This window comes from Tasmannia lanceolata, unplaced genomic scaffold (genome assembly GCF_043159265.1).
Source record: "Tasmannia lanceolata isolate RefF3 unplaced genomic scaffold, GAP_Taslan_0.1 ptg000015l, whole genome shotgun sequence".
Lineage (NCBI taxonomy): Eukaryota > Viridiplantae > Streptophyta > Magnoliopsida > Canellales > Winteraceae > Tasmannia > Tasmannia lanceolata.
The window spans coordinates 63,050,714-63,076,827 of NW_027518692.1; the positions used below are offsets into that span (position 1 = coordinate 63,050,714).

The 26,114-nt window shown below is 39.2% G+C and overlaps 3 protein-coding genes and 1 pseudogene across 3 annotated transcripts; 2 read left to right on the top strand and 2 right to left on the bottom strand.

Annotated features, from left to right (window-relative positions):
- Positions 1–1,224: 1,224 nt before the first annotated feature.
- Positions 1,225–3,142, top strand: LOC143847359 (flavonoid 3'-monooxygenase CYP75B137-like). The gene is made up of 2 exons (XM_077356169.1): positions 1,225–2,210; positions 2,366–3,142. The coding sequence occupies exons 1-2, from the start codon at positions 1,278–1,280 to the stop codon at positions 2,996–2,998; spliced, it is 1,566 nt and encodes a 521-aa protein (XP_077212284.1). The 5' UTR covers positions 1,225–1,277; the 3' UTR covers positions 2,999–3,142.
- Positions 3,143–4,665: 1,523 nt separating this feature from the next.
- LOC143847388 (F-box protein At3g62230-like) lies at positions 4,666–7,555 on the top strand. Its single transcript, XM_077356196.1, has 3 exons — positions 4,666–5,759; positions 6,819–6,995; positions 7,202–7,555. Exons 1-3 carry the CDS (start codon positions 4,785–4,787, stop codon positions 7,520–7,522), a joined length of 1,473 nt encoding a protein of 490 aa, XP_077212311.1. The 5' UTR covers positions 4,666–4,784; the 3' UTR covers positions 7,523–7,555.
- A 10,199-nt stretch (positions 7,556–17,754) lies between these two features.
- CXXS1 (C-terminal cysteine residue is changed to a serine 1) lies at positions 17,755–19,292 on the bottom strand. Its single transcript, XM_077354921.1, has 3 exons — positions 19,026–19,292; positions 18,424–18,546; positions 17,755–18,035 (listed from the first exon to the last, which is right to left on the bottom strand). The coding sequence occupies exons 1-3, from the start codon at positions 19,122–19,124 to the stop codon at positions 17,880–17,882; spliced, it is 378 nt and encodes a 125-aa protein (XP_077211036.1). The 5' UTR covers positions 19,125–19,292; the 3' UTR covers positions 17,755–17,879.
- A 2,971-nt stretch (positions 19,293–22,263) lies between these two features.
- On the bottom strand, positions 22,264–22,989 carry LOC143892336 (antimicrobial ginkbilobin-2-like protein pseudogene; annotated as a pseudogene).
- Between the last annotated feature and the right edge of the window lie 3,125 nt (positions 22,990–26,114).

The following is a 26,114-nucleotide window of genomic DNA, read 5'->3' on the forward strand; positions in this document are numbered from 1 at the left end:
AAGAAAGCTTAGAAGATTCAAATTCTGCAGATGTGGCATATTTAGCGATATCGGTTGAAAAAATTAATATTGTCGAACCGACATTTTGTGAAGAAGCCCAATGTGTTCCTGAAATGAAGAAAGCAATGGAAGAGGAGATCCTAGACTTGAAGTAGAATGAAACGTGAGATCTAGTTTCATTGCTTGCCGGAGTGGATGGATCGTTAGAGAAATTCAAGGCGAGACTTTTTGCTCGAGAATTCTTGTAGAAGTACGGGCATGATTACGACGAGATGTTTAATCAAGTTACGATGGTTCGTGTATTCGTAGCCCTTGTTGCTTTCAAAGGGCTAATCTACAATATGTTTTTGAAGTTTAGAACGGAGCTTGGCATGATCAGTAGAGAGTCAATGCTAAGAGGGAGTGCTAGAGTTATTATTGTCTCAAGCACGATGTTGGAGGGACCGGGCTGATGGGTTTGAATCAAAGTTGGTTTGATGCGTATGAGTCGATGCTAAGGGGGAGAGTTGTGAACGGATCACCACCGACCCATATCCTTATCTCTTTAGAGTCCATTTGTTTTAGGATTTTGATTTCTAGAAGTTTCTTTTATTTTTTATTCAAAATAAGTTTGGATTAGGAGGTCTTTAGATATGTGATAGAAAGACTTTATATTTATTAAGGACTTCTAGAAGAAAGGCTTTAAAAGTTTGATTTTTATTTGTTACTTGGTTGGTGTTATCCTCCCGAACCAACGTGGTATGTATAAAAGTTGGAAACGTGAATAAAATTTGAGCTTCCCCGCCCAATTTCGTGTTTTTCCACGGTTTGCAATTTTTTTGTCTCACGGATTTGCAATGCAACTTCTCTCTCTTTTGTTCCAATATCATTTTTATTCCACTACCGATGAAAAGTCTACACGCTTTAGCTAACACGACCCAGAAAAAAAAAATACTAGATATTATATAGTTCTGAATAATTTATCGCTGTCAATTTGTATATTATTAATCAAAGGGGACTTGCTAGGCAATTTTACGGAAAGCCACAAAAGTTGAGTTTATGGCAGATTTTGTCTTATTCGTTTAACTCATCTGAGGTGGCTGCTCTCACAAGCATAAGCCTGCCCCGAAATGGCTTTCGACGAAATTGCCTAGCAAAGCATCCTAACCCAAGTCGTTGTGACGCTTACTATTTAACTATAACTACTAGTCTAGTCTTTGCACAGCCAAACTCGATCTTAAACCCTCTTCTCTTTGAAGAACTCCAAAACCGTTCTTTTCCCATCAACAAGAGAAAATATGACCTCCAATCCACTTTCATGGCTAACGACAGATACAGTTCTCTTGTTCTGCATTTCCTTCATTACGATTTCTTGGCTCACATGGGTGATCAAGAAGTCCAAAAAAGGGGCCATATCTCTCCCACCGGGCCCACGTGGCTTACCTTTGATCGGTAATCTCCCATTCATGGAACCCAATTTCCACCGTTATGTCACCAAATTATCTGGGATCTATGGACCCATCTTCAAACTCAGACTAGGCCAAAAGCTCTTTGTAATCCTAGGCTCACCGGCCATGGCTAAGGAGGTGCTCAAAGACCATGACATCATTTTTGCCAACCACGAAAAAGTGGTTGGGGGACTAGTTGCAACATATGGAGGCTCAGACATAGTGTTTAGCCCATTTGGCCCAACTTGGCGAATGCTTCGTAGGGTTTGCGTCCAAGAACTTCTCAACATCAGTAGCCTCGACGCAAGCAGTATTTTCCGGCGAGTGCAAGTTCACCAGACATTGAAAGATCTATATGCAAAAACCGATACTCCTGTGGACGTGGGCGAGAAATTAACTCTAACAATTTTTAACAGTATGACTAGTACTCTATGGGGTAGCACTCTCAAAGGGGAGGATGAGACTGGAGTTGCATCAGAGTTTCGGCAAGCCATGGCGGAAATTGGGAGATTGTTGGCAACACCCAATATTTCTGATATGTTCCCGGCTCTCGCCAGGTTTGATATACAAGGTGTGGAGCGTAAAATGAAGGGTGTAATCTCGTGGTTCAATCGAATTTTCGAAAATATCCTCGATCAACGGCTGAAAATTGACAAAGAGGCAGGGGAGAAGAAATCCGACCACAAAGGCAGAATGGATTTTCTCGACATACTTTTGAATATTAAGGAGCAAGAAGATCCCAGAACGCCCTTGACCATGACCCACATCAAGGCCCTCTTAATGGTAATATTCTAATCATGCATGCAAGTTGTTAAGTATAAATGATTAAGTAACACAATCTCTAACAGCTTGAGCTTTTGGAGTAATTAAATATTGTTTCACATAATTCTTCATGTTAAGCTTAAGCTTATATCTGTTTATTAATTTCTTTGGTTCAGGACTTAGTATCAGGAGGAGTTGACACAAGCTCGACCACGTTAGAGTGGGCCATGGCTGAGATGCTACACAAGCCCGAGACAGTGAAGAAAGCTCAAGAAGAATTAGATGCAGTGGTGGGGAAGGATAAGGTTATAGAGGATAGTCATTTAAGCAAATTGCATTACATAGATGCAGTGGTTAAAGAAACTCTCCGTTTGCATCCACCAAATGGGTTCTTGATCCCTCACACTCCAAGTGAATCATGTGTCGTGGGTGGGTACACAATTCCAAAGGGCACCGCGGTCTTCGTAAACCTTTGGTCAATACATAGAGACCCTTCTCTTTGGGAGAATCCATTAGAATTTGATCCGGACAGGTTCTTGACTCCGGGCAATAAATGGGATTATAGAGGCAACGATTTTCGTTATTTTCCATTTGGGTCAGGGAGGAGAATATGTCCAGGTATCTCTTTGGCTGAGAGGTCACTAATGTATGTATTGGGTTCGCTCGTGCATTCGTTTGATTGGAGATTACCAGAGGGGACTAAGCTCGATCTTACCGACCAGTTTCGAGGGGTTATAAAAATTGCAAATCCGGTTATCGCCATCCCCACCCCACGTTTATCCAACCCAGATCTCTATGCCATGCACTAATGACCGTGGATGGCCATGCTCTCGATTTCAGTTCTGAATAATATCTACTTTGTAATGCATATGTTAATGTGAATTTTCTGAGTTATGCCTCTGTAATCTTATTTATTTCATGTTTTTTTAATAAATAATTATATTCGTTTAGTTATCCAATAAAAGCCATATTGTTACTGTGTGAAATGTCCTGGCCAAGCCCCGTCCTACCGCTTCGATTTTTGCCGATTAGTTTGCTTTTTGCCAATTATTGGGCCCCACTTAACCTTTAGATCACGTTAATTAAATGATCTGGGCCCTTGATCCATTTAGCCTCGATCAAGCCTCATTTAGTGTTCCACCATGAAATTATAATGCTGTTGATTTATTGGTCCTTCATCATATGCATGGGATGTCCATCTTGATGAGGCCAAAATCATGTGAGTTGATTTGGGATATTCTACAAGATCAACGGTTCCGATCTCAATTACAGACCCTGTACCCCATGTAGAATCCAGAAATTGCTATTACCATTGATCCAAAGAGTTAAATTTTGTGTAGTGGTTCTCAGTTGGAAAGGAGCTTCTATATGGTAGGTGCATACATACTCCGTAGATATACGTTTTTAAAATTATTTCCATAGTTTGATCCTAACCCTCCGATCTAGAGAGGTTTAGGATCATTCAATCCCTCTATAGATTGGAGGGTCAGGATCAACCTATGGAAATGGTTTTTTGGGTACATGCCCATCTAATGGACGGTTTGGGTCATCCTATGGTGCGGGCCATGTCGTACTTTTAATAAAGTGAGGAGTGTGATCATCAAAATACAGTAGTGCTGATAACATTTCCCTTTTTTAAATGTCTAGGCATTTGGCATTTTTTAAATGGTGAAATTTTACTAAGGAGAAGAAAAGAGCCCACGACCTCTTCGGTCGAGAGAGCAAAGAGAATATAAAGAAGAGAAAGAATAACCACAATTAATGAGGTAAAAAGTTAATGACGATCGACATACCCACGAGTAAGACTGTTCGCCCCTTCATTAGCCGACCTCCGAATATGTTGGAACCGAACTTGGCGGCCCTCGACACCGTCCAATTATTTTGCAATTATTCGAAATAACGAAAATTTTTCGAGATTTCCCCGAGAAAAATCATTGAATTACCTTCATATTTTAATATTTGCTGCAAAAAATCACAAAATACGATGATAAATTCATAATTTTTATCTAATTTTAAATTTTAAATATATTATTTTTAGATTTTTACCCCTATATAAACCCAAAAATAGAAAATAAAATAAAATAGATATCCCAAAATTTACCTCCCCGAAAAAATCTCTAGACAGATATTTGTGACCCACCTCTGAACCATAAAACAACATACTAAGGAGATACATCCACCCTTTCTATCTGACAAATATTCGGAGTAAAAGATTTGGGTCATTAAAGAGGTTACCAGTTTTGGAGGAACACAAATCCTCTTGAATAAAAAAAAGATACCCAGAAATTATACAAGGAAAAAAAAATTAAAACGACAGACACATGCAATGAACAAGACACAAGTGTAAAAACACTAATTCCGGAAAAATAAAAGGACGCGAGTCACGCGACCCTTCGTGTCCAAAAGGCTACATCTTTCTCTATATAAAGCCCATGCCTTTTAGGGTTTGTAACATCTCTAAAATACCAACCTCTCTCTAACAGGCGGTTATTACAATCGCCCTTCGGCCTCCCGTTGTTACAATCTTCTTCATTCCACCAACCCATTTCCTCTCTCAAAAACCCTATTCTTGATTTTTCATCTTTTCTAGAGAGGATGGATAGGAACGTGGATAGGAGCGATAGGAACGTGGATAGAATAAGCCAACTTCCTAATTCCATTCTTGCTGGGATAATCTCACGTCTTTCTTTCAAGGAAGGAGTGAGAACGAGCATTTTGGCCAAGAGATGGATCAATATATGGCGTAGTACCGGAGATGTGGCACTGTATGAGAATCTTTTTATACAGAATGATAATAGAAGGGAACTGCTGAAGGATGGCCGAAAGTTTCTTGCCACCTGCATAAGGAACCATGGTAAGCAAAGATTCATTGCCTTTGCTAGAGAGTTCTTACAGACCTACCAAGAAAATGAGATTGAAAACTTTCGCCTATCCTTTTGTCACCCTAAAAAGTTCATCTCAGAAGTCCAAGGTTGGATCCAATTTGCCATCACTAGAAATGCCAAAAATCTTGATCTTGATTTTTCAGACATCGATATGAACGGTGTTTATCCTTCTGATTATATCGCCTTCTTTGAGTTACCTGATTTTGTCTATGAACATAGATCACTTGGCAAACTTAAGTTAACTGCATGTGATTTCAAGCCTTCTGATTTTTCAAAGTTCAATGCGCTAAAAGCCCTGTCGATTTCCCGGGTTAAGTTAAGCCAAAGATCTCTTGAAACCCTAATCTCAAACTGTCCACTCGTGGAGAATTTGAGTATAAAGAAATGTAGTGATATGGAATATATGAAAATTGTGGCTGATGGCAATCATCGGCTTACTAGTTTGACTATAAAAGATTGCAAGTATCTTGAAAATGGGATTACAATCGATGTGCCCAATCTTCAATATTTAAAGTTTTTTGGAGCATTTGAAGTCTTCGAGCTTAACAATTTGCTCCGTCTGATCCACGCTGAATTCGACTTTGGGCTTGAAGATGAATTCCATGAAGTTGGTGATATTCTGGGTAACCTCCTTCGCGGTGTCGATTGTGCATCTAGTTTGACCCTTTGTAGCTACACGACACAGGTATAAGTTTCAATCATCACTTCCATATGTTTTTCTCTTGTTTCTTGCTTCCCGAACCTTTTATATTTAATCCTTTTATATTCAATAAATCTACAAAGAATAATTTAGATGTTTGAATTTAGAAATTATAAAACTTCCATGATTTTTTTGACAATCATGATAAAAGATTAATATACGAAGGTCCTCTGCGTTTCAGATTGTGACAACCAATGGTGAGGGCCCCAACCAATTATTGGTGCAAAATTAATTGGTTGGGGCCCTCACCATCAGTTGTCACAATCTGAAACGAATAGGGCTCAAGCAGGCAATTTGTGTCTTGTTGACGCATAAGTGTGCGGAAAGAAGGTGAAGATCATTATCTTCAACCCAGTAGAAAAAAATCCTTAGATCCACAAGGAAAATTAAGATAAAACTGAAATTGTATCATTATTCAATGAAAGATATGATCTCTACATAAACTATATTATCCATACTTACAGATTTTCAAATCTTTTTCTCACGATTCTACTAAAACTCATTTTTTAACTCTATTCAAACTCTAGCTACAAATTAAATGACAAACTATAAGAAGGACTTTAAGTTTAGAATTAACAAGGAAACCTACTGAGTAGAAGTCCTAAGAAACTGTCCTACATCACTTGTGTATAATTTTTCTTTTTGTTGATCATAAAAGGCAAACATGAAGTTAAATGGAACCAAAAATAAAATGGCATTTCTAATCATGGTTCTTCGACCAAAATAAAACCCCTAACCATGCTTCAAGTCCATTCCTTGCAATGCCTTTTATGTCATGTTAAACTATGGCTTAGCCTCTGTTTCCATCAGCATAAAATGGGCATATTAAGGAAACGAGAGCCTTGGGCTCCTTTCTTTCGACGTTAAATGGTCACAAAACAAAATTTAAGGCCATTAAGTTAAAAAATTGGCATGTAATTTGTTTTACGCCCATTTAACGTCGAATCAAAAGAAGCCTTATTGTAATTTTGTTGGCTGTTAAGGTAATATCAAATCATATAACTTGTATATTGTGTACTTATATTACCTCATATATATGTGAAGGTTATTACGAGTGGTGAGGAACCGCTATATCTTCCTACGCCGTTACTGGAACTTCGGCATTTAACATTGAAGATAGCCCTTCATATAAATGAATTGCCCGGAGTTGCTTGCCTTCTTAGAAGCTGCCATAAGTTGGAGACTCTAACGTTAGAAATAGTAAAAATGCTGCCGCTTGATGTAAGTAATTTCCATGAATTTATTTCCCATCTTCATTTGGTGGTTTATGAAATTATTCGCACATGATTTGGGCATTTTTAATTAGTTTTTCTAACAGTGATTGCTAACTTAGTCTATTTCTTTATTCTAATCAAATGCTGCTCTTTATTATTTTACACTTACCCAATTTTTAGTACTAATTTTGTGATTTCTATCTGTGATTTTAGCGTTATGTTCATCCGTACAAACCTATCTATGATGGAGCTGGATTTTGGGCCTCACAAGTTCTGCATTTCAAATGTTTAAGGAAATGCTTGAAGAGTATTAAGGTGGTAAACTTCGGAGGGAGTGAAAACGAATTTCAAATACTGCAATTTTTGCTCGGGGGAGCAAGGGCTCTTAAGGAACTGGAAATTGTTACTTCGAAGCCAATATTGACAAATGGAGATTTTTCTGAGGAGTTCATGAATATTGCTGCAAGGCTACATCAATTTGAGAGAGCATCTCCAGCCATACAAGTAGTAATCTGCGAAAATCAGGTTATTTAATGAAATTATGTTTCAAGAGTCGAGAAATTTGAGTGATCACAGATTTATCAACAGATTATTTTGAACCGTTGCTGAATATTAATAAACTTCTTAAGTATGACTAATCACCATTATTCTTTTGAAGAATGATAGATGCAAGGGCCCTCTTTATGCAAGGGCTAAAGAAGGGCTGCAACCTAATTCAGTTTCTCAACCAACTTTTAAAATGATGGGGATATATTTAATGGTCCTTCTCCGGCCCTTGCATAAAGAGGGTCCTTGCATTTATCACTCTATTCTTTTATATTAGCGGTAAGGACGTGTTTGGTTTGCAAGAAAGTTCAAAAATAGGAGCGGGATACCCGATACAAGGTGTTCATGATTCACTACTTAATGTGGTGCCGGTATCACCTTTACCGATGGATACAATATCCGTCGGTAAATGGTTTGTATTTTGATAAGATGCAAGGGCACCCTTGCATAAAGAGCAGTAAAAGGGCCTTGATTGGATCAACGTCATTTTTGTTACCTTTTTAACATGGGTTGAGAAGGTAAAATCAGTTGCACATAATGACGTCGATCCAATTAAGGGCCCTCTTCCTGCTCTTTACGCAATGGTGCCCTTGCATCTATCATTTATCTGTTTGTAATTTAGCGGCGGTCACGACTGCCACTAAAAAAATAATTATTAGTGGTGGTCATATGCTCATGGACACCGAAAAGCGAAGGTTTTTTTTTTGGAAAGTATTTATCTTGTTTCGAATATGGATGCCGAAAAGGAATTTTTTTGGGGGATGCATTTATCTTATTTAGATGCTTGTAGCCTAAAAAAGGGAAGTGATATATCTGCCCCTTTGGATTACTTGGGACACCCAGCAGCAGCGTATCTTCCTTCGTTTCGAATCAGTGTTCTTTTCTTCTCTTTCGTCACTTTCCGGGTCGGCTTGAGAACCTACCCAAGATCTGGAACATCGTCTTTTCTTGTCAACGACTCAGCTCTGACTTCGGCACAATCCACCACAACCACACCTCCCAAGGAAAGAATAAGGAAATCTCGGAAACCTTGCATTGAGAGTGGGTGCATACAAAACCATATGCCCGTCTTAGGTGAGGAAGCCGAGCGGGGCGGAGCTAGGAATTTACACTTGGAGGGACCAGACTAATTTACACTTGCCTGCATTGGGCATTGGGGGCCCCATAGCCACTAAACTACCTAAGCATGCATGGCTGTGCATTCACCTTTAATAGGATTTTTTAAGTCATTGGTGTGTGTGTGTGTGGGGGGGGGGGAGCAGGGGCCCCCTCATGCTATATGTGCCTCCGCCACTGAAGCCGAGTACCCACATCTTCATCTCAGATGGCTAACTGATGCATTCACCCTCTATGATGGTCTTATAGCTAGCCTCAGTGTCATTTCTAATTATGATGCTTCATATCAAGTCAGTTTTCTTCTCCTAAACTCTTTCCCTCTCTTTGTTCTTCTCCATTCTCTCCCTCATCTGAAAGCATTAATTGACAGTGTAGTGGTAATGGTCTCACCCTGGGCTATGCTTTCAACTGAAAAAACAATCTTGATCCGTTAGATGTTGGACAGGTAAAGAAATTTCTTGTCCCGAAAAAGGAAACAAAGCCAGTCCCAAACCAATCCCACTCCCCTTGACTTCACTTGACAGACTTAATATCTGCTTTTTCAACTTCAACTAAAGTAGCACCGGTAGAAAAGACAATGCAATTGGACTCTAAAGAGAGAACCGTTCAGGCTATAGAGCTTCCTATTCCTATTCCTATTCGTTTATAGGAGTGGAGTGAGGTTCCTCGTTAGAGGGACCGAATGGAACGCTTCTAAGAAGATTGAAGTAGTCCTATTCCTTTATACGAAGAATAATAAGGGAGTAAAGAAGTACTCGAATTGAATATAACCTTCACGTCAAACACCCAGCAGGGGCTGATTTACTTCACGTCAGGAGTATTCAGTGGGGCTGATCGCCACAGACACTGCTGCTGGGTGCCCAAGTAATCCAAAGGGTGGATATATCACTGTCCTAAAAAAAATAGCACTTCCCTTAATGTAATTAGTTAAATATTAATCATCATGACTCGCATATAAAATACTAGGACTGATAAACTGAAGGGCACCCTCGAAACAAACTAGCCACAAGGTCATCCCATTCGATTCACATCACTTGCTTGCATTTAACTTTGCATTTACCAATGCACTTAATGACTGAAGTGGGATCCACTTGGGTTTTTGTACATATGGAGGGCCTAATGGCCAAAAAAAGCAATGAACCCCTCATATTCTTTACTTATAGAGCGATCTACGCTCGAGGGGCAACCATAAATAAATAAATAAATTGAAAAAAAAAAAAAAAACAGACCCCACATAAAAGATCTTTAAAAGATTTTTTGTGGACACCCTATCTGTGTGAAGGCCAATCAAATGAATGATTTGGATCACCCAAACAATATGCCCTCCGCTATATTTTAAGCTAGTGTGTAGATAACTTATCTACACTTGTGTGTAGAAACCGTATTCTCAACAACAAAATCCTTTTTTTATCTTCATATGTATCTTTTGATTTTAAGCATTAATGGTTTCAAGGCATGTCTCATCTTGCCATTACGAGAGCCTGCACTTAACTATTTAGGAAAGTGATATATCCGCCCCTCTTTTTACTTGGGACAGCCAGCTCCCGTGTATCTATGACTGTAGAGGGGCCGATGTACTTCACATGGGAAGGATTCAACGGGTCTGATTGCTACGTACCCTGGAGGTGAGTGTCCCATGTAAAGAAAAGGGGTGAATTTTTCATTTCCCAACTATTAATTCTATCAGCTCTTCACTGTTTTAAGAATAGCAGCATCCATCAACATTGTCAAATGCCTGATTTCATTACATTCATGAATTTAAACCTCCTGATTGGCCTGAAAATGATAAAAATTTGTCTCCATCCACCCTTTTTCTCTCTAATCAACCCAGATGATGCACCCTAGCGGTCCAAGCCGGTCCACATCCATAGCAAACTTGAAAATTGCACGCACATAAATAAAAAGTTTTGAAATTACTGAGATTCCTAAAATAAAAGTGCGCATTTAGCCTTCTCGAATGATTAGTCTCAAGAACATGCTGCACCGTTTCTTTCCGAACAGATTAGTTCGTTTGCGCAAAAGACAAGAAGTGGCAGATATGGATTAACCGAGGCCACTTTGTTGGAAGATCCAAACCGTTCATTTGTTAGGCTTGAGCCTCAACGTAAATAAGTTGTGCCCCAAAAATTATCTCCGGATGATCCTAACCCTTGATTACACCGCATATCACAATATCTAAGGTTCAAAGAGTTTGGATCATCTTAGGGAGATGGTTTTTGGGGCAAGGCCTATGTACATTGGGTCGCAACAAATTAACGGTTTGGATCATCAAACAAAGTGAGATCAAGTGATTTTTTCGTCTGGTATGACTATAACAATCCAGGCTCACCTCCCGTCAGAAGATGAGGAAGAGCCAGAAAAATAAGAAGCTTGGTCAGATGATGATAGCCCTCCTCCCATTGAGGACAAACTACCAGAATCGTAGGACAAACAACTTAGTACAATACACCGGAAGTTAAGGAAGAGCGAGAGGAACAAGGAAGTTGAGTCAAAAGATCATAAACCTCTTGGAACATTAGAGGCACCAAGTCCCCTCTTGCAAGATAGCAGAAATTGACCTCGGTGAGTTTGAAATCTATTTCTTTGCCATCGGTTTACTAATAGGTCTCTAGTATTTTTGGATCATATGAATCCTTTGTTTTTCCCTATCTAGAGTGTCTCAAGATAAGGGTGTTGGTTTTCGTACTTAAATGTATATCTCTCTTTAATAAACTGGTAGGGGTCCCGCCAACCTCCAACTTAACTACTCAAACAAGTGATTTAAAAAAACAAAAATACACTTTTTATGGTGTCTACCTCCTTCAAAGATCTAAACCATTCATTATTAGGCTCCACTAAGAATTCGTGCTCAAAGAGAGAAGAGTGAGAGAGTACTGGTTAGGGCTTACGCTGTTCATGGATCTAAACAATTCAGTTGTTGGGCCTACCAAAGGCTGAGAAAGGGGGGTGAATTTATCACCGCCCGTTAGACCTGGCAAACGGGTGGGTCGAGTCGGGTCGACCTGCGGGTCACACGGGTTGCGAGCCAAAATGATCTGCATTCCTACGGGTTAGCAACCAGGTGACCCGTACCCAGTGCGGGTGGTCGGGTCGACCCACAGGTTACCTGCATGTTTTTCCAAAGCAGAGTTTTGATTGGGCGGTGATAAATTCACCCCCTAATTTTCAAAATGGATGTTACAACCTACACCATAGGATGATCCAAACCGTCTATTTGATGGGCCACAACGTAAATAGATCGTGCCCCACAAATCATTGCCATAGGACGATCTCAACCGTTCCATCTATAGAAGTTTCCATATTTTCAGTCCCTCATAAGATCAGAGGGTTAGAATCATCCTATGCTAATGATTTTTTGGGCACAACCTATTTAGACTATAGCCCATCAAATGCACGGTTTGGATCATCCTATGGTGTGGGCTGTACCTTCCAATCATCCATTTTGAAAAATAGGGAGTGTATTCATGCATAGTGAATTAGTAGTGCTCATGAGCTGCTAGGAGTCCTCAAAAAGTGAGATGCTGTTAGAAGGGCTGATTTCCAAACACAAGTGCACTATTCCAGCTCAAAAAGCAAGATGCTCTTAGCCCTTGATCTCATTTTCTATTTTAAAATAAAAAATGTTAAAGAAAATCCAAAAAATCTCAGGTGCCGGCCCGTGCCCGCAAATATGCAGGTGGGTTGGGTCAACCCGCGGGCACGGGTCGCGTCTGCCAGGTCTACCGCCCGTTATCAAATTTAAATCAAAGATTATCACTAAATGACTAAGATACCATCAGATTACCATCCGATGAGTCGATGACTTGCGCGACTTATTCAATTCCTACTCAAAACATAACCAAAAAAAAAAAAAAAATCGAAACAAAATGGGTAACGAAGTCCAAAGGTCAAATGTCGAATCCAATGCCATCTTGTCTCCTCGATTCCTACAACAGCATCAAAAGAACACAAATATTGATAGTGCCACCCCGCTCACAGAAGGAATAGGATTATCAAAGGGTTTATTCTGTAATAACAAGAACAAAACGGGGCGATATCCGTAACGTAAATACCTTTTTGCAAGAATAACTGACTAACTGTAGAATGGACCAGATGCGCATGTTAGTGCGCTGGCCTCAGAAACAATAACAGCGCGCAATACGCATCCCATGCCCCACTCTAATATACCATTACTATTCATAGATTTCCCATTCAGCCCCCATTCCATCACTAATTACTAGAGAGCCACCACATAAAAAGTAATGAGTGGCGTTTAATAGTTTAGTTGAAAATGGAGGTCATTTGTTAAAATCCACAAATCTTCTACATTCCCCTCACCCCCAAGAAAAAATACCAGGCTCGAAACAATACCGCCATTAAAACCAGAAACCATCATTCTATACACACCAAAAAGAAAAAAAAAAGGAGACTGAGAGTGTTAAAAATAGAAACCTACTTTACCTGTTGAAAGAAACTAGGCATGAACGGGACCTGGGGTAGTAACTGGGATCGGGCTCGGTGGGCTGAACGGTGGGGCCGACATTGAGGACGGAATGGGCTGAGGCAAAACGGGGTGGCACCCATTGACGCACTTATGGGATTTCTGTAGGCTGTGGCGAAAAAGCCCAAAGCCCAAAACCAAGCCCACCATGGCCAACACTGAGACAATGAAGATAAAGATCTTTGTAGCCTTGCCCACGTAACACATTTTTTTGTTCCTCTGTTTTGCCTTCACATAGATTAGATTGATAAACAGATAGGAGAGAAAATCGAAGGTGGGTTTTAGGGTTCGAGAGAATGGTTTTTTTTGTGGGGGGTTTCAGATTTCCTATGGTTAATGAAAGGGGATCATCACGTGATGGCATGAGAGGTGGGTAAAGTAGGGGAAATGTGCCAAAAAAAGCCAACTTTTAGCTGTTTTTCATCCTGTTGTTGCAGAGCAGCTTTAACAGATGCCCTTTGTCTTTTGGCAAAATTACAGTTGTCATTTTAAGGTATTGAAAAAGAGCAATTGAAGACAGAGAAATATTAATCGACTACAATACATGTGGAAGGGGGATTTGCTAGGCAATTTCGTGGAAAGCCATTTCGCGGCTGGGTTTTGCACATGAGAAGTTAATGAGCGGTTGCATGGAGTTTTTGAGTTCTGTGGTTGGAGATTTATGTGACTAAGATAAAATGACCACAAAAGCCAATGGTCTGAAACAATGTTGAAGCATGACAAAAGGTAAGGGGTATTCTAGTCATTTTTGATAATTTTGGTAATTTTCCTATTTTCGTTAAAGTGGAGGGTATTTTTCGTAGAACTGAAAAGACGAGAGAGTATTTGGGTTGGGGTGCCTTTAATAAATGGGGAGGTAAATGAGGGGGATAAATTGAGTTTGTCTTTCGAACAAAACTTGGCTCCAGACGGGTATGGAGATATCAAATCCATGGCTACTTTTTTATTTTCAAAAGGAATTGATATTTCCACACCATTGCTATTACAATATTGGCAGGGGTTCTGGAGGAACTTCCTCCAACCTGTCTGGAGCCAAGTTTTTTTGGGAAGTGATATTTATGCCCCTTTTGATCACAAGGACACCCAGCGTCAATGACAAAAAGAGGGCTAATGTACTTGATGTCAGAAAAACCCAGGGGCTTTGATTGCAACGTACACTGTCAATGGGTGTCCGGTGATCAAACGGGGCGTAAATATTATTTCCCTTATTCTCTTTTTTTTCTCTCTGAAGCGCTAAAAGCCAATCATCATGCTTGGTTTCATATTTCCTTTAGGACCAATTACCAATGGGTGACAAACATTAGGCAGAATTATCAACTGGACCCAGGCTTTTCAGAAATTACCGATGGGGGACAAAATCTGTCTTTTCAGTAAAAGCTGGACGAAAATACCCTTTGGCATATAAAACACGTTTTGACTTTGCAAGGGTGTTTTCAAGTCTCTACGATTGGGGTTATTAGGTATCAAAATGGGGTTTTCAAGTCTCTACGATTGGGGTTATTAGGTATCAAAATGGGGTTTTCAAGTCTCTACGATTGGGGTTATTGGTAACCCCATTTTGATACTTGATAACCCCAATCCTAGAGATTTGAAAACCCCATTCCAAAACTCCAATACCCTCGGCCAATTTTCAAGGACTTGATAAGCCCATTCAGAAATTGGTAACCCATTTTTTATACTAGTTAACCCCATTCCTAAAGACTTGAAAACCCTCTTCCAAAACTCCAGAACTCTCGGTCAATTTTCAGGGACTTGAAAACCCCGTTCTAAAATTGGTAACCCCATTTTGATACATAATAACCCCAATCGTAGAGACTTGAAAACCCCCTTCCAAAGTCAAAACGTGTTTTATATGCCAAAGGGTATTTTCGTCCAGCTTTTACTGAAAAGACAGATTTTGTCCCCCATTGGTAATTTCTGAAAAGCCTGGGTCCAGTTGATAATTCTGCCTAATGTTTGTCCCCCATTGGTAATTTTCCCTTTCCTTTATTTGCAACTTATGTAGCCGACCAGTGGTTGATGGGGAAAAGAAAGAGTAAAAGAAAAGGAGACAGTGTTGCATAGGGCTGCAACTCGGGTCGGGCGGGTCGGGTTGGGTCGGGTTTTTTTTTGGAAAACCCATGATTCCCAAACCTGGCCCTACCCATGATAAATCTCGGGTCGGTTCGGGTCAGGTCGGGTTTTTTCACGTTTACACAATTTTTTAAGGAAAATCCTTGTTTGGTAAGGCAACTCAACTCATAGAAGCAGAAATTACACTCACATTACACTTGAATCAAACAATGATGTAATTACACTCACATCACACTTGAATCAAACAATGTTGTAATTAAACAATGTTGTAATTACAATCAAACACTTGAATCAACTCAACTCATAGAAGCAGAAATTACACTCACATACAGTAACAGTGGGTGCGTGGGTTTTCACTTTTAACTTTTAACTAACAATAGAAAAAAATGTACATACTATAACTTATGTAACTCGGGTCGGGCCCCTTCAAACCCGGCTTGACCCGAGATTCATGCGGGCATTTGAATGCTCAACCCGGCTCGACCCGAAACCCATGAAACCTGAACCCAACCCAGGCTATTTTCGGGTCGGGTCGGGTAAAACCTGGCTAGAGTTGCAGCCCTAGTATTGCATGTAATCGTTCGGGTAGGATTGAGTCATAATTCATAAAGATACACATTAGGTCCAACAGGGTACATGTATGCCTTCACAACCATTTTGAGTTTTATCGGTCATGAATGATCGGATCAAGTGACCGTCAGCATGCACTGAGTCCACGGAATTGATAGGCATTTAATGGATATATAAACGATAGAAATGAACAGTTATTGAAAATCCTACGAGAGCACGTTCATCTTAAAAGAGACAATCGTTCAAATGGGACCGGATCAACATGACACTATCTATTAGAGCTGACTCAAGGACGTGGCATGTTTGTTCCCAGAGTCACTGGAAGGTATAATATAGCCACCTAGACTATGGAGAACTTGAGAATAAGGTGATCTGTCATCGGTAGTTACAAAAAAAGTTTCCCTTCAAGAGGAACGTAGGGTAGTGAGAAGCGGTTACTCGAATAAAACTATGTAACGACGCATCTATCTCCAAGGAAGAGGTCTCAGAGCCAAAATCCAAATATGTATTAGCATTTTATCTTTACTTTTTCAGTATCTTTACCTTTTACTTTTCCGTAACTGTAGTTGTACTCGAATTAAGGAAGCAATGAATTCATCTTCCCAGGTGAGTATTTCTCTTTAGTTTGTTTTATCACTCCCACTGACGCTTGTTGTTCCTGATTTGTCAATTTGTTTGAGTTGGACAGTCTGCCGACCCTGAGGCTCTTCCTCGCCCCGTGCGTGTGGGCACCCCCTTTCCCCCCCCCCCCATCTCCTTGTTCTTTATTTATTTGCATAAGTAAAAAATGCCACACTTTCCACATAAAAGGTCATTTCCATCGATCTATGTAAAGGAAGTGGAACCCAAGGAAGAAGTATCACCCAAGGAAGAAGTATCATTCCCCTCTTCTTCTCAATCGCCTCAAATCCAATCTCAGTGGACTAAAAGGTTTCGGTCTTCAACTTCTCCGAATTGAGTTTTTGATTCTTGTCTCAGGAGATGCTGGCACATGCGCGCACACACTCACCTTGACTTACACACCCAGACCAAAGGATGCCAAACCGCCAACCGTAAGACTAATGTGGACCGTTCATCAGGTAGCATCATTTAGGCATCCCGTCATAGATGAAGGCCCTCTTTGTTTTAGATTGTTGCAACCATTATGGGCCCAAACCAATTATTGGACTTCAAATTACATTTAATTTGGACAGAGGGTGGGGGAGAATTGGATAATCTTATAGTAGAAAGAGATTCTTTCAATGTCATTAAAATAGCTGGATGCAAGATCTCCCCATCCCTAGAGGTCTGTTTTTATGTGGCCACAGCTTCCGGTTTCAAGGGATAAAGATTTGAAAAGTTTTCCGAGTGTTCTATGCTGACATGGAAGTGGGTTTAATTTAATTTTTTCGTTCTGTAGTTAGATTCCTAGTAGACAGAGTTTCTTTGTTTAGTTTATTTATTTCCTTCTTGTATTAGGTTGTAGAGTCCAAAGATATACCTTCAGTTTACGTGAGATGACAAGATATGCACCACTTTTAGTACGGAAGAGTACGAATTTAGTAATTTTCTAAAAAAGTACCAACACAGGTTGTTGTGCGATTGGAATTTTTATGAAATAGGGTTTTTCCTTTTTGCTTTCTTGAATAGCAAATTTGCTTCACGTGGAGGCCAGCATTCCAGCAATGATCAACCTCCGGCTCGTTCTCTTGACCAAGTGAACGGCCACTTAGTCCTCCATCATGTCAGGAGATCGGCAAATGAAGATGTAGATCGCCGGAGAGACCAGAACGGCCCTAGAAATTTTTGACTCTTTACCCCCAAGCCTTATTGCCCTTGTAGAGTTAATATTTCTCTGTCTTGAATTCCCTAATCCCATGACGGTCTTGCTTTTATCTTTGTTGTTTCTAATAAAATTTTGCTATTCCCCCAAAAAAAAAACAAGAAGAGTGGGGAAACAATGTTATTTTAGGGTGTTTTTCTCAAGAAGGTTTGAAAGTCATAAAGAAGGCATATCAGTCTCATAGCCAATTTATACATGAGGCTCAAACCCTTGAGTAGCACAACACAAATTACATGGTCTAACATCATAGATCATTACTTAGAAACTATATTATTTACATGTAGTCAAGTATGTTTGTGTGAACGAGTGGCTTGAGCAAAAGCATCGATCCTTTTCCTCATCTCCTCCGGATTAGCTCCAACCAGCTTATCCATTTTGGTCCCCTCCCTTAGCAGAACAAACGTAGGCATCGCCTTTATTTCCATCTTGGATGCAACCACCTGACCAAACCCACAATATTTTAATCATTAAAGGACTAAAAATTTATACACAGAAAATCGGTGTATATACATCACACTACCGTCCGATCAGAGCACATCTCCACTAATTCTAACCATCCAATTGGTGGGTCACCTCTTGGATAGACCATAATTATTATTTTTTGCAATTTATTGTTAGATTCATCCGATCGAGTGATCTTTAGGCTAGGATACATTCGAGAGATGGGCTCTCAAGTCTCAAGTCTCAAGTCTCAAGTCTCAACTACATGTTTTGAATTCGATCCCCATCTGTATTGATTGGACAGTAGAGATATGGTTTATGCACAAAGTTTCACTATATACCTTGTACATAAGATCTAAAGAAAGACTTCGAGAATGGAAAGATTACCTTCACATCGTCCACATCTACCAAAAGAAATAGAATATCCTGGTAATTCAAAGCTAGTTCTTCAAAAAAGTGAGTCATGGCAACCGATGGTGCACACCATGAAGCAGTAAAATGGACCACAACCTATAAAAGAAAAGCAATAAAAAGTGAAAAGAAGGTATACGATAAAGAATTACTCTTTAAAATAGAAAATATCTGAAAAATGGTTTAAAAATTATTGTTGTGTTTGGATTGCTGGAATCAGGAATCAGAATCAGCATCTTATTCCAATTCCATCCAATACAAAGACACCCATATGTCACCTTTTCTTTGAAAAATGAAATTGATCCTAAACCATAAACTACTACGATATACAGAGGACGAAAAGGAATCAAAGAGCAAACAAAAATTTTACATAAATCCCTTAATGGCGAAGGAAAAATTCACCCAAAATCTGATCAAGTAAGCAAATAAAACATTATAATGTTCAATTACTACACTACAGCTCTCAAGAAACCCAAAATAGAGTTTTGGAAATCATAGATTAAATCCCATTTACAGAGAAGGAAGAACAATATAAAGGAATTTTAAATATTTGAAAGTGAGGGGTTATATTGACTTACAGGGCAGCCTTGAGTGGTAGCTTGAGTTATGAAAAGATCCCATGATTCCTCTGAATCGACCTTGACAACCCTAGATTTCAACTGTTCTTGACCTTCCATATCTTTTTCTCCTTCTCCCTCTTCTTCTTTGTTAGGGAATTTATAGACAAGGTTCGAGTAAGGTAGGTAATATTCCTGAGGGAGCTGCTGGTTTTGTGTGGATGGGCTTTATATTGATTGATGGGAGTCGGCCACAGTTGAGAGCTCCTTTATCCTTTTATAATCTATTACTTTATCCATTTAAAATCTCTTACTAGGGAATTTATATACGAGGTTGCCTTTATCCATTTAAAATCTATTACTTTAGAATCAAATTGTAATCATTCTGTTTATATACGAGAAACGATTGCAAACAGACTATACACCAAAGCTTGGTGTATAACTATAAACAATCTCTACCCTTCATTTGATGCGCACGCTCGGTTTGTCCACACTACCCGAGGGGATTTTTTTTATGGCGGACAGCTGTGCAGCTCACGTGTACCGAAAATATTATTGGGGCCCACATTAATATATGATCTGAACCATACAATTTTGCACCCAGCCGTAGATAGGCTGTTCTCCAAAATTGGAGGGATAGAATGATCATAAACCCTTCGATTTTAGGGCGCGGCCTATCAGCAAATAGGGCAAAAAATATTTAGACCATCCATTCATTTGTGCCAGCTTTACTTTTTTGGCTACATGTGCATTTCACGGCAATTCATCATGTGAAAATTCTTAAGACCCTTTTCGTTTTAGATTGTGACAACCGGTTGTGGGCTCCAAACTTATTATTGTTCCGTTTGGGGCTCACAATTGATTGTCACAATCTAAAATGAACGTGGCCTATGACTGATATGTTGTAAGGATTATTACAGGGTCACTCAACTTAGTGAAAAAAAATAACAAGCTGCCTCGACTAAACTGAAAGATCTCACATCGGAAAGGAAGGAAAAATTATTGGGCTATATATGTGGATTTCTCCTCTCCCTATGTAGATGTGTTTTCAACATCTCCAAGGGGCGGGGCCTACAGAGTGGGTCGGGCACGGTTAGTGCTGCTGGAAAACAAAACCGGAGAGGGCAGATGACCCAGAACCGGACAATATCTACACAGAGGGGTCGGAACATGACATAATGGTAGATGACCCAGAACATGACAATATCTACACAGTGGGGTCGGGGCGTGACATAAATAAAAAGCCAGAGTAGCCATCAAAGGGGAAGTGATATTTAGAAGGAAATTTGACATGAAATATCCTGTAAATTTATGAAACTTAAATATTTTAAGAGAAAACTCGCTTCTATTTTTTACCTAGGTCTTGACTGAGTAGGCCGAGTTGATTACTCGAATAGATGGGTATGTGCATCAATACAAAGGTAGTTAGGCTTATACATGGAGCTTTTGTATGTAGTTTAGCATTAGGCTACAATGTTATAGGTCTTGAATAAATAAATCAAGCTGAGAAAGGAAACCAAACTGAGTGGAACACGTGTTGATTCTTTAATTAGCGAATTGGCCCACAGCTATAGAACCTCTTTTGTCTCTCTCGGACTCGTCCACCGAACTATCTGTAAATAAACCATAAAAGGTTTTTAAAAAAAGACTTATTTTAGACGTGTTGTGCTTGTCGCAACCTCCATCCTTAGCTGAAGATGCATCTTTCTCAATCTGTTATGTTCCGATGAATCTAAGAAAGAATGTGAAATCACTAAACAACCCTAGAAAATAGATGAAATGCCAAGTGACCCTTTAATTATCCCAGATTCCTCTAGTGTGGTATTTAATCAGTCATTTTAAGTACTAAAAGGGGCTGTCCCAAGTAAACAAATGGAGCACATGCTGGAGGCCCTTGGAGCATGGGAGATGCTACTACTGACGGGTGTCATTACCCATATAAGAATATGTTATAGTGGCACATTTTGTGTCTACTCATGCTTCTAGGTCCACAAGCCGCTGGAACCTTTGCGTGCCGACTGCAACTTACATAGAATGCTGCTTCAGCTTCCTTGGTCAAGGATGAGGGCCAATGAAAGTGTTACTTTGGTTGGGTTTCAACATGTATGTAGGATTGTGGCGCTAGCAATTACCCCAATTAGTAATTGGTGTTGGGAAATGCGCTATAGTTATCTTTATTGAGTAGCACCCTCACGGGAAGCATAGGACCACACGGCCAACCTCCGATCAAGGTGGCGCTCAAGCCAACAATCTTCCCCAACAATGACCCTCATGAGTTTCAAACGTGCGACCTGCGTTGATACCATTTGTAGGATCGTGGCACTACCGATCTTACCAAAAGCTATAGCCGATCGTGGCACACACCATTATGTCTGTGTGTGCGTGCACGCGGAGGGTGACACAAAACCTTGGACACGTGGCCAACCTTCGATCTGGGTCCTAGTGCCCAAGCCCAGGGGCATTGCTGGCACAAAAGCCTAGGACCACGGGGCCAACCTCCGATCAAGGTCCTAGCGTCCAAACCAACAAAGTACTATGCATATGGACATATACTGAGGCTAACATATGGAAGACTTAATTAGTATTATGGTACACCTTGTATCTAGCTTGCAGACTTGGGTCATGGGGACGTAGTTGGAATTATAATCAGAAAGTGCACTCGTCTCGTTGTGTCTTCAAAAATATGTTGACAGAAGATGTTTGGTGGATACTCCGGTTGGCCCAATCTATAGAAGACCAAGCCTTCCAGTTTAAGATTATATAGCTGTGTTCATGCGATGTTTTTTTCCTCTAATACCATTTTGTGGGTCAAAGGGACCTGCGAAGGTTGTGGAAACTAGCTAATCACATGGATAAGATTACAGAGTTGTGTTTGTGCGGTGTTTTTTTCCTTTTCTCTCACTCGTAGAAGCACCAGCGATTTGGCTAATCGTCTAGCCAAATCAAGATGATCTAGCACCTCAATTTATATGGGGCAATATTTAACGCTTGAAATGCACTTGCTATCTTTTCATTTTAACGAATTTGGCATCTTTAAGAAGATCTCAGGGAGCATTGACTTCATCTAAACCAAGTCTACTCCGATTATTTTATTTTTTTGAAATGGCTACTCCGATTATTTTGCGTCTCACAATGCAACATATACTTATTTTAATTAATCAATCAATATTTATTTGGTATAGGGCGTATAAATATCCTCCCTTTTATTTTCATAATAAAAGCAATCACCAAAGTTGCGAACTTTGAATTATTAATTTACCTAGGCATTGACGAAAGGGTACACCTCGTACCTTATGTTACAACTCCCTCCAACAACCCTTCCTCCTTGTTTCCCATCACAGCAACTAGGAAGCACACTTATAGCAGATTCCAGGCATTCCTTGCAATCACTACTAGAAAGATCCCTAGTACATTGAGCCAAACCATATAGTTTCTGATATTCTCCAAGCTTCATGTCTCCTGTTGCAAACATCAAAGGACTAATATATGCTTCCAAAGACAGACGATGAATCAGTTCCCTAGTTTTCTGATTAAAGTACATCGGGTCGCTTACATTTTGGGTGTTCACCATATAGAATCTGTTGTTATTGTCGATCTTACCGAAGAATTCAACATTAGAGTAGCGTAAGAGACAGTTGTCATACCATATAATCGCCTCTTCATTGTGAGGACAAAGCCTGCGAATCTCACTAGTTGCATCAACAACACATGTCTTGCACTCAGTCCTCGAAACATCGCCTCGGCATAAACTGAGCCCGTTTACTCGGCCTATGTCTTTCCCAACAGAGCCAAGGCCAAAACCAGTGAGCGGAACTTTGATGGAGAGAGAACCCATCAGCTGATTCAAGTTCTTGGCGTAAAGATCATTGGCAGTGTAATTATTGGAGCTCGAGCACATGTTAAAGAGGGGGTCAATGCAGACGACAGTTTGAAGAATAAGAGCAAAGTATAGCAGATGAAGTGGGGTAAATTTGAAAAGATACATGGTAGAAGAAATGAAAGAGGTATAATTTAAGGCTTTTCTTTTTAGCTGGGTAAGGCAGATTTTGTTCAAAATGAAATCTCAAGGAAGGTAAGAGAGCCTCCTTCAGAAGATGGTAAAAGCTCAAACAGGGTAATTTAAGAGATGGAATGGATTGTTTCTAGGAATAGCTCCATACAAATAGGCGAACCCAAACCACAATTTTAAGAAATGTTTATCTTTTCTTGCTTTTTTTATTAAAGGCCTTATACATAATCTAGAGAGTAGAGACTTGGTAAAAAAAATGTCGTCATTTCTTGTCTTCTATTAAATGGTTTACCTTATTCAAACCCAATCTATGGACGTAAATGAAGAAAAGGTCTTGTTTGAGAAATGTTCCGCCTTTGCTAGAAAGACAATATTTTGAAGCCTTCTATCCAAGCGATTTGAGCATTTCATGGTGATCACTTGAATCACTCATTAAACTTTACCAGCATGTCTCAATCGTATTTTTTATTCTCCATCATAACGCAAATATACTGGTTTTACTTGTTGCTATTTTCTCATAAACCTGCAAAATGACAATCTCATGATTATTTCAAACCAGTTGAATAAATCTTTTTATCTCAAGTATTCATTATGCATATCCACGAATGATTGGGTGGTTAAGACCATGCTATCAAACTAATTTTTGGGTCTGCTAACGAGAAGGCAAATGCGTTGGCTAGAAGAGGGGTGGTATGCAACTCGATGAATTAGTCTGATCAATTTCCTCTTTGATGTCTTATTCATTGTGTAATTAGTTTTTTATTTTTTGTTATGTATCTTTGGGTATTGCCTTCCGGGTGTCACTTCTGATTCTTTTATAAAATTTGCCATTTCAAAAAATAAATAAAAAAATTTTGGGTTTTGGGAATCCATAGCAACTTTTACAAACAACAGTAAAAATCCGAAAGTTGTTTCATAAACTCTGTTATACTATAAATACTAAAAGATGACTTTCGTAAAAATAATGAACTCAAAATCCTCTAACCGGCTAAGAATGGAATTTTTCAAAAATAGGAAAAAGAAGAAGTAAAAAATCGAACTTTTTAGATTTTTTTTAACCAATATTCGGTATCAATTCAGTGTAAAGGGAATCTAGCATTGAATAGGTCTACCATACAATTCCAACCGTATATTATAAGCCCTTATCCAACGGTTGGATCAAAGTTTATGATCCTTCGAAGTTTTGACCTTCGTACTTCTTTTAATCGTGCAGGCAACACTTCACCAGACTTTTCTACATCAAGATCAAATCAGTTGAACATTTCTAACCTTTGATGATTCAATGGCGTGCAAATGGACAATTAAGAGAGAGAGAGAGAGAGAGAGAGACAGAGAGAAGGGGGGGGGGGGGGGAGTTAAATTATCTTAATTATTCATATTTAGAGCATGAAATGGACTACGTTCCAGCTCTTTTTCCTATACTAGATATGTTCCATTTCTCCAGTGCCTCTATTATGGATTTCCACATCACTTTCTCGATAAGAAACATGATCGATTCACCAAGTCAGTAAGTGGCTGGGCAACTTTTTGAACGTTCTCAGAAATTGTGATATTTATCTTTGGCCACCTATAGTCCCCATAAGTAAGATCCCTCAAACTCAAGACATGATTTCGTGGAAAATTGCCCATGCAGAGTGTAACCCAGGGTTGTATATCGGCTTTCCATAATGAATAAAAATCATTTTCATCTTCTAATAGAACTTCATTCATACCTCTGGATCCTAATTAGCCTCTGTTTGAATTGTGAGAGAAAAAAAAATTCTAACGGAAAATAGGAAAAAGAGCTGGTTCATAGGGTAATGATATGATTGTGGTTAATACCGAGGAATGACATTATAAATTGAAGGCCACTCTAAAAACAAGTTGAATAGGATTGTTTCAAATTATCTTTTTTGTGTGTAAAAATGTAGGAAAATAGGGTATTGCTGGAAATCTAAGCTTGACCACTTGACATTCAATAGAACTTTGCTATATTGACTATTACAATGGGAGCTTGTTACATTTACTTGGCTACATTAGAACTCACTCAATTGGGAGTTTGCTACATTGGAAACCTACTCTTTTAGTAGATAATGTCCGAGGGACTTAGTTTCTTGATTTGGAATTGTAGACATTTACCTTACATTTGTTAAGAGTGTTAGTAATAGCTTAGGGAAGCTAAGTATATTTAAGAAATGTTAATTTTGATTTCAAATGTAGCCTATATATTGGGCCTTGTATATTATTCTTTTGTAAGCCAATTTAGTGAAATTTGAAGTCTCTTGACTAGTGTAACAAGTTGGGCTTCATTCTTAGTGTGTTTAAAGAGAACAATTTTCTTCTCTCGAATCTCATCTTCTGCTTCCATCTAGTTGGTTTTATTCCAACAAAGAGGTATCAGTGTGTGTGAGGCATTTGCACTCACAATGAAAGTGGTACAAATTTATTCTGTGATAATAGCTCAGCAATTGCACTAACAATGAATCCGATTTTTCATAAAAAAAAAAAAAAAGCACCCACATAAGATCAAACATCATTTCATTCAAGACTTATTCAAGAATGGAGTTATCAACGTTCGTTTGCGGATATTTTTACAAAGGCTCTGAAGTTTGATGCTTGATGAAGATGAAACTCGCCATGGTAGTGATCTAGTATATGGGGGCTGCTTGAAATCTAATTAAGCTTGACCACTTGATTTCATTGGAACTTTGCTACATTGACTACCACATTGGGAGCTCGTTACATTTACTTGGATGCATTGGAACTCACTATTGGAAGTTTGCTGTGTTGAAAATCTATTTTCTTAGGAGTTAATGTTCTAGGGACTTAGTTTCTTATTTCGGAATTATGTAAGACAATTACTCTACATTTGTTATTGTCTTAGTGGAAACTTAAGGAATCTAAGTATAGTTAAGAAATGTTAATCTCGGATTTGAAATGTAGCCTATATATTGGGCTTTGTATCTTCTTCTTTTGTAAGCCATTTTAGTGAAATTTGAAGTCTTTCGGCTAGTGTAACAACTAGGGCTTCAATCTTTGTGTGTTTGACATAAAGAGAATAATTTTCTTCTCTTGAATCTCATCTTCTCCATCTAGTTGGTTTCATCCCAGCAAGGATTGGG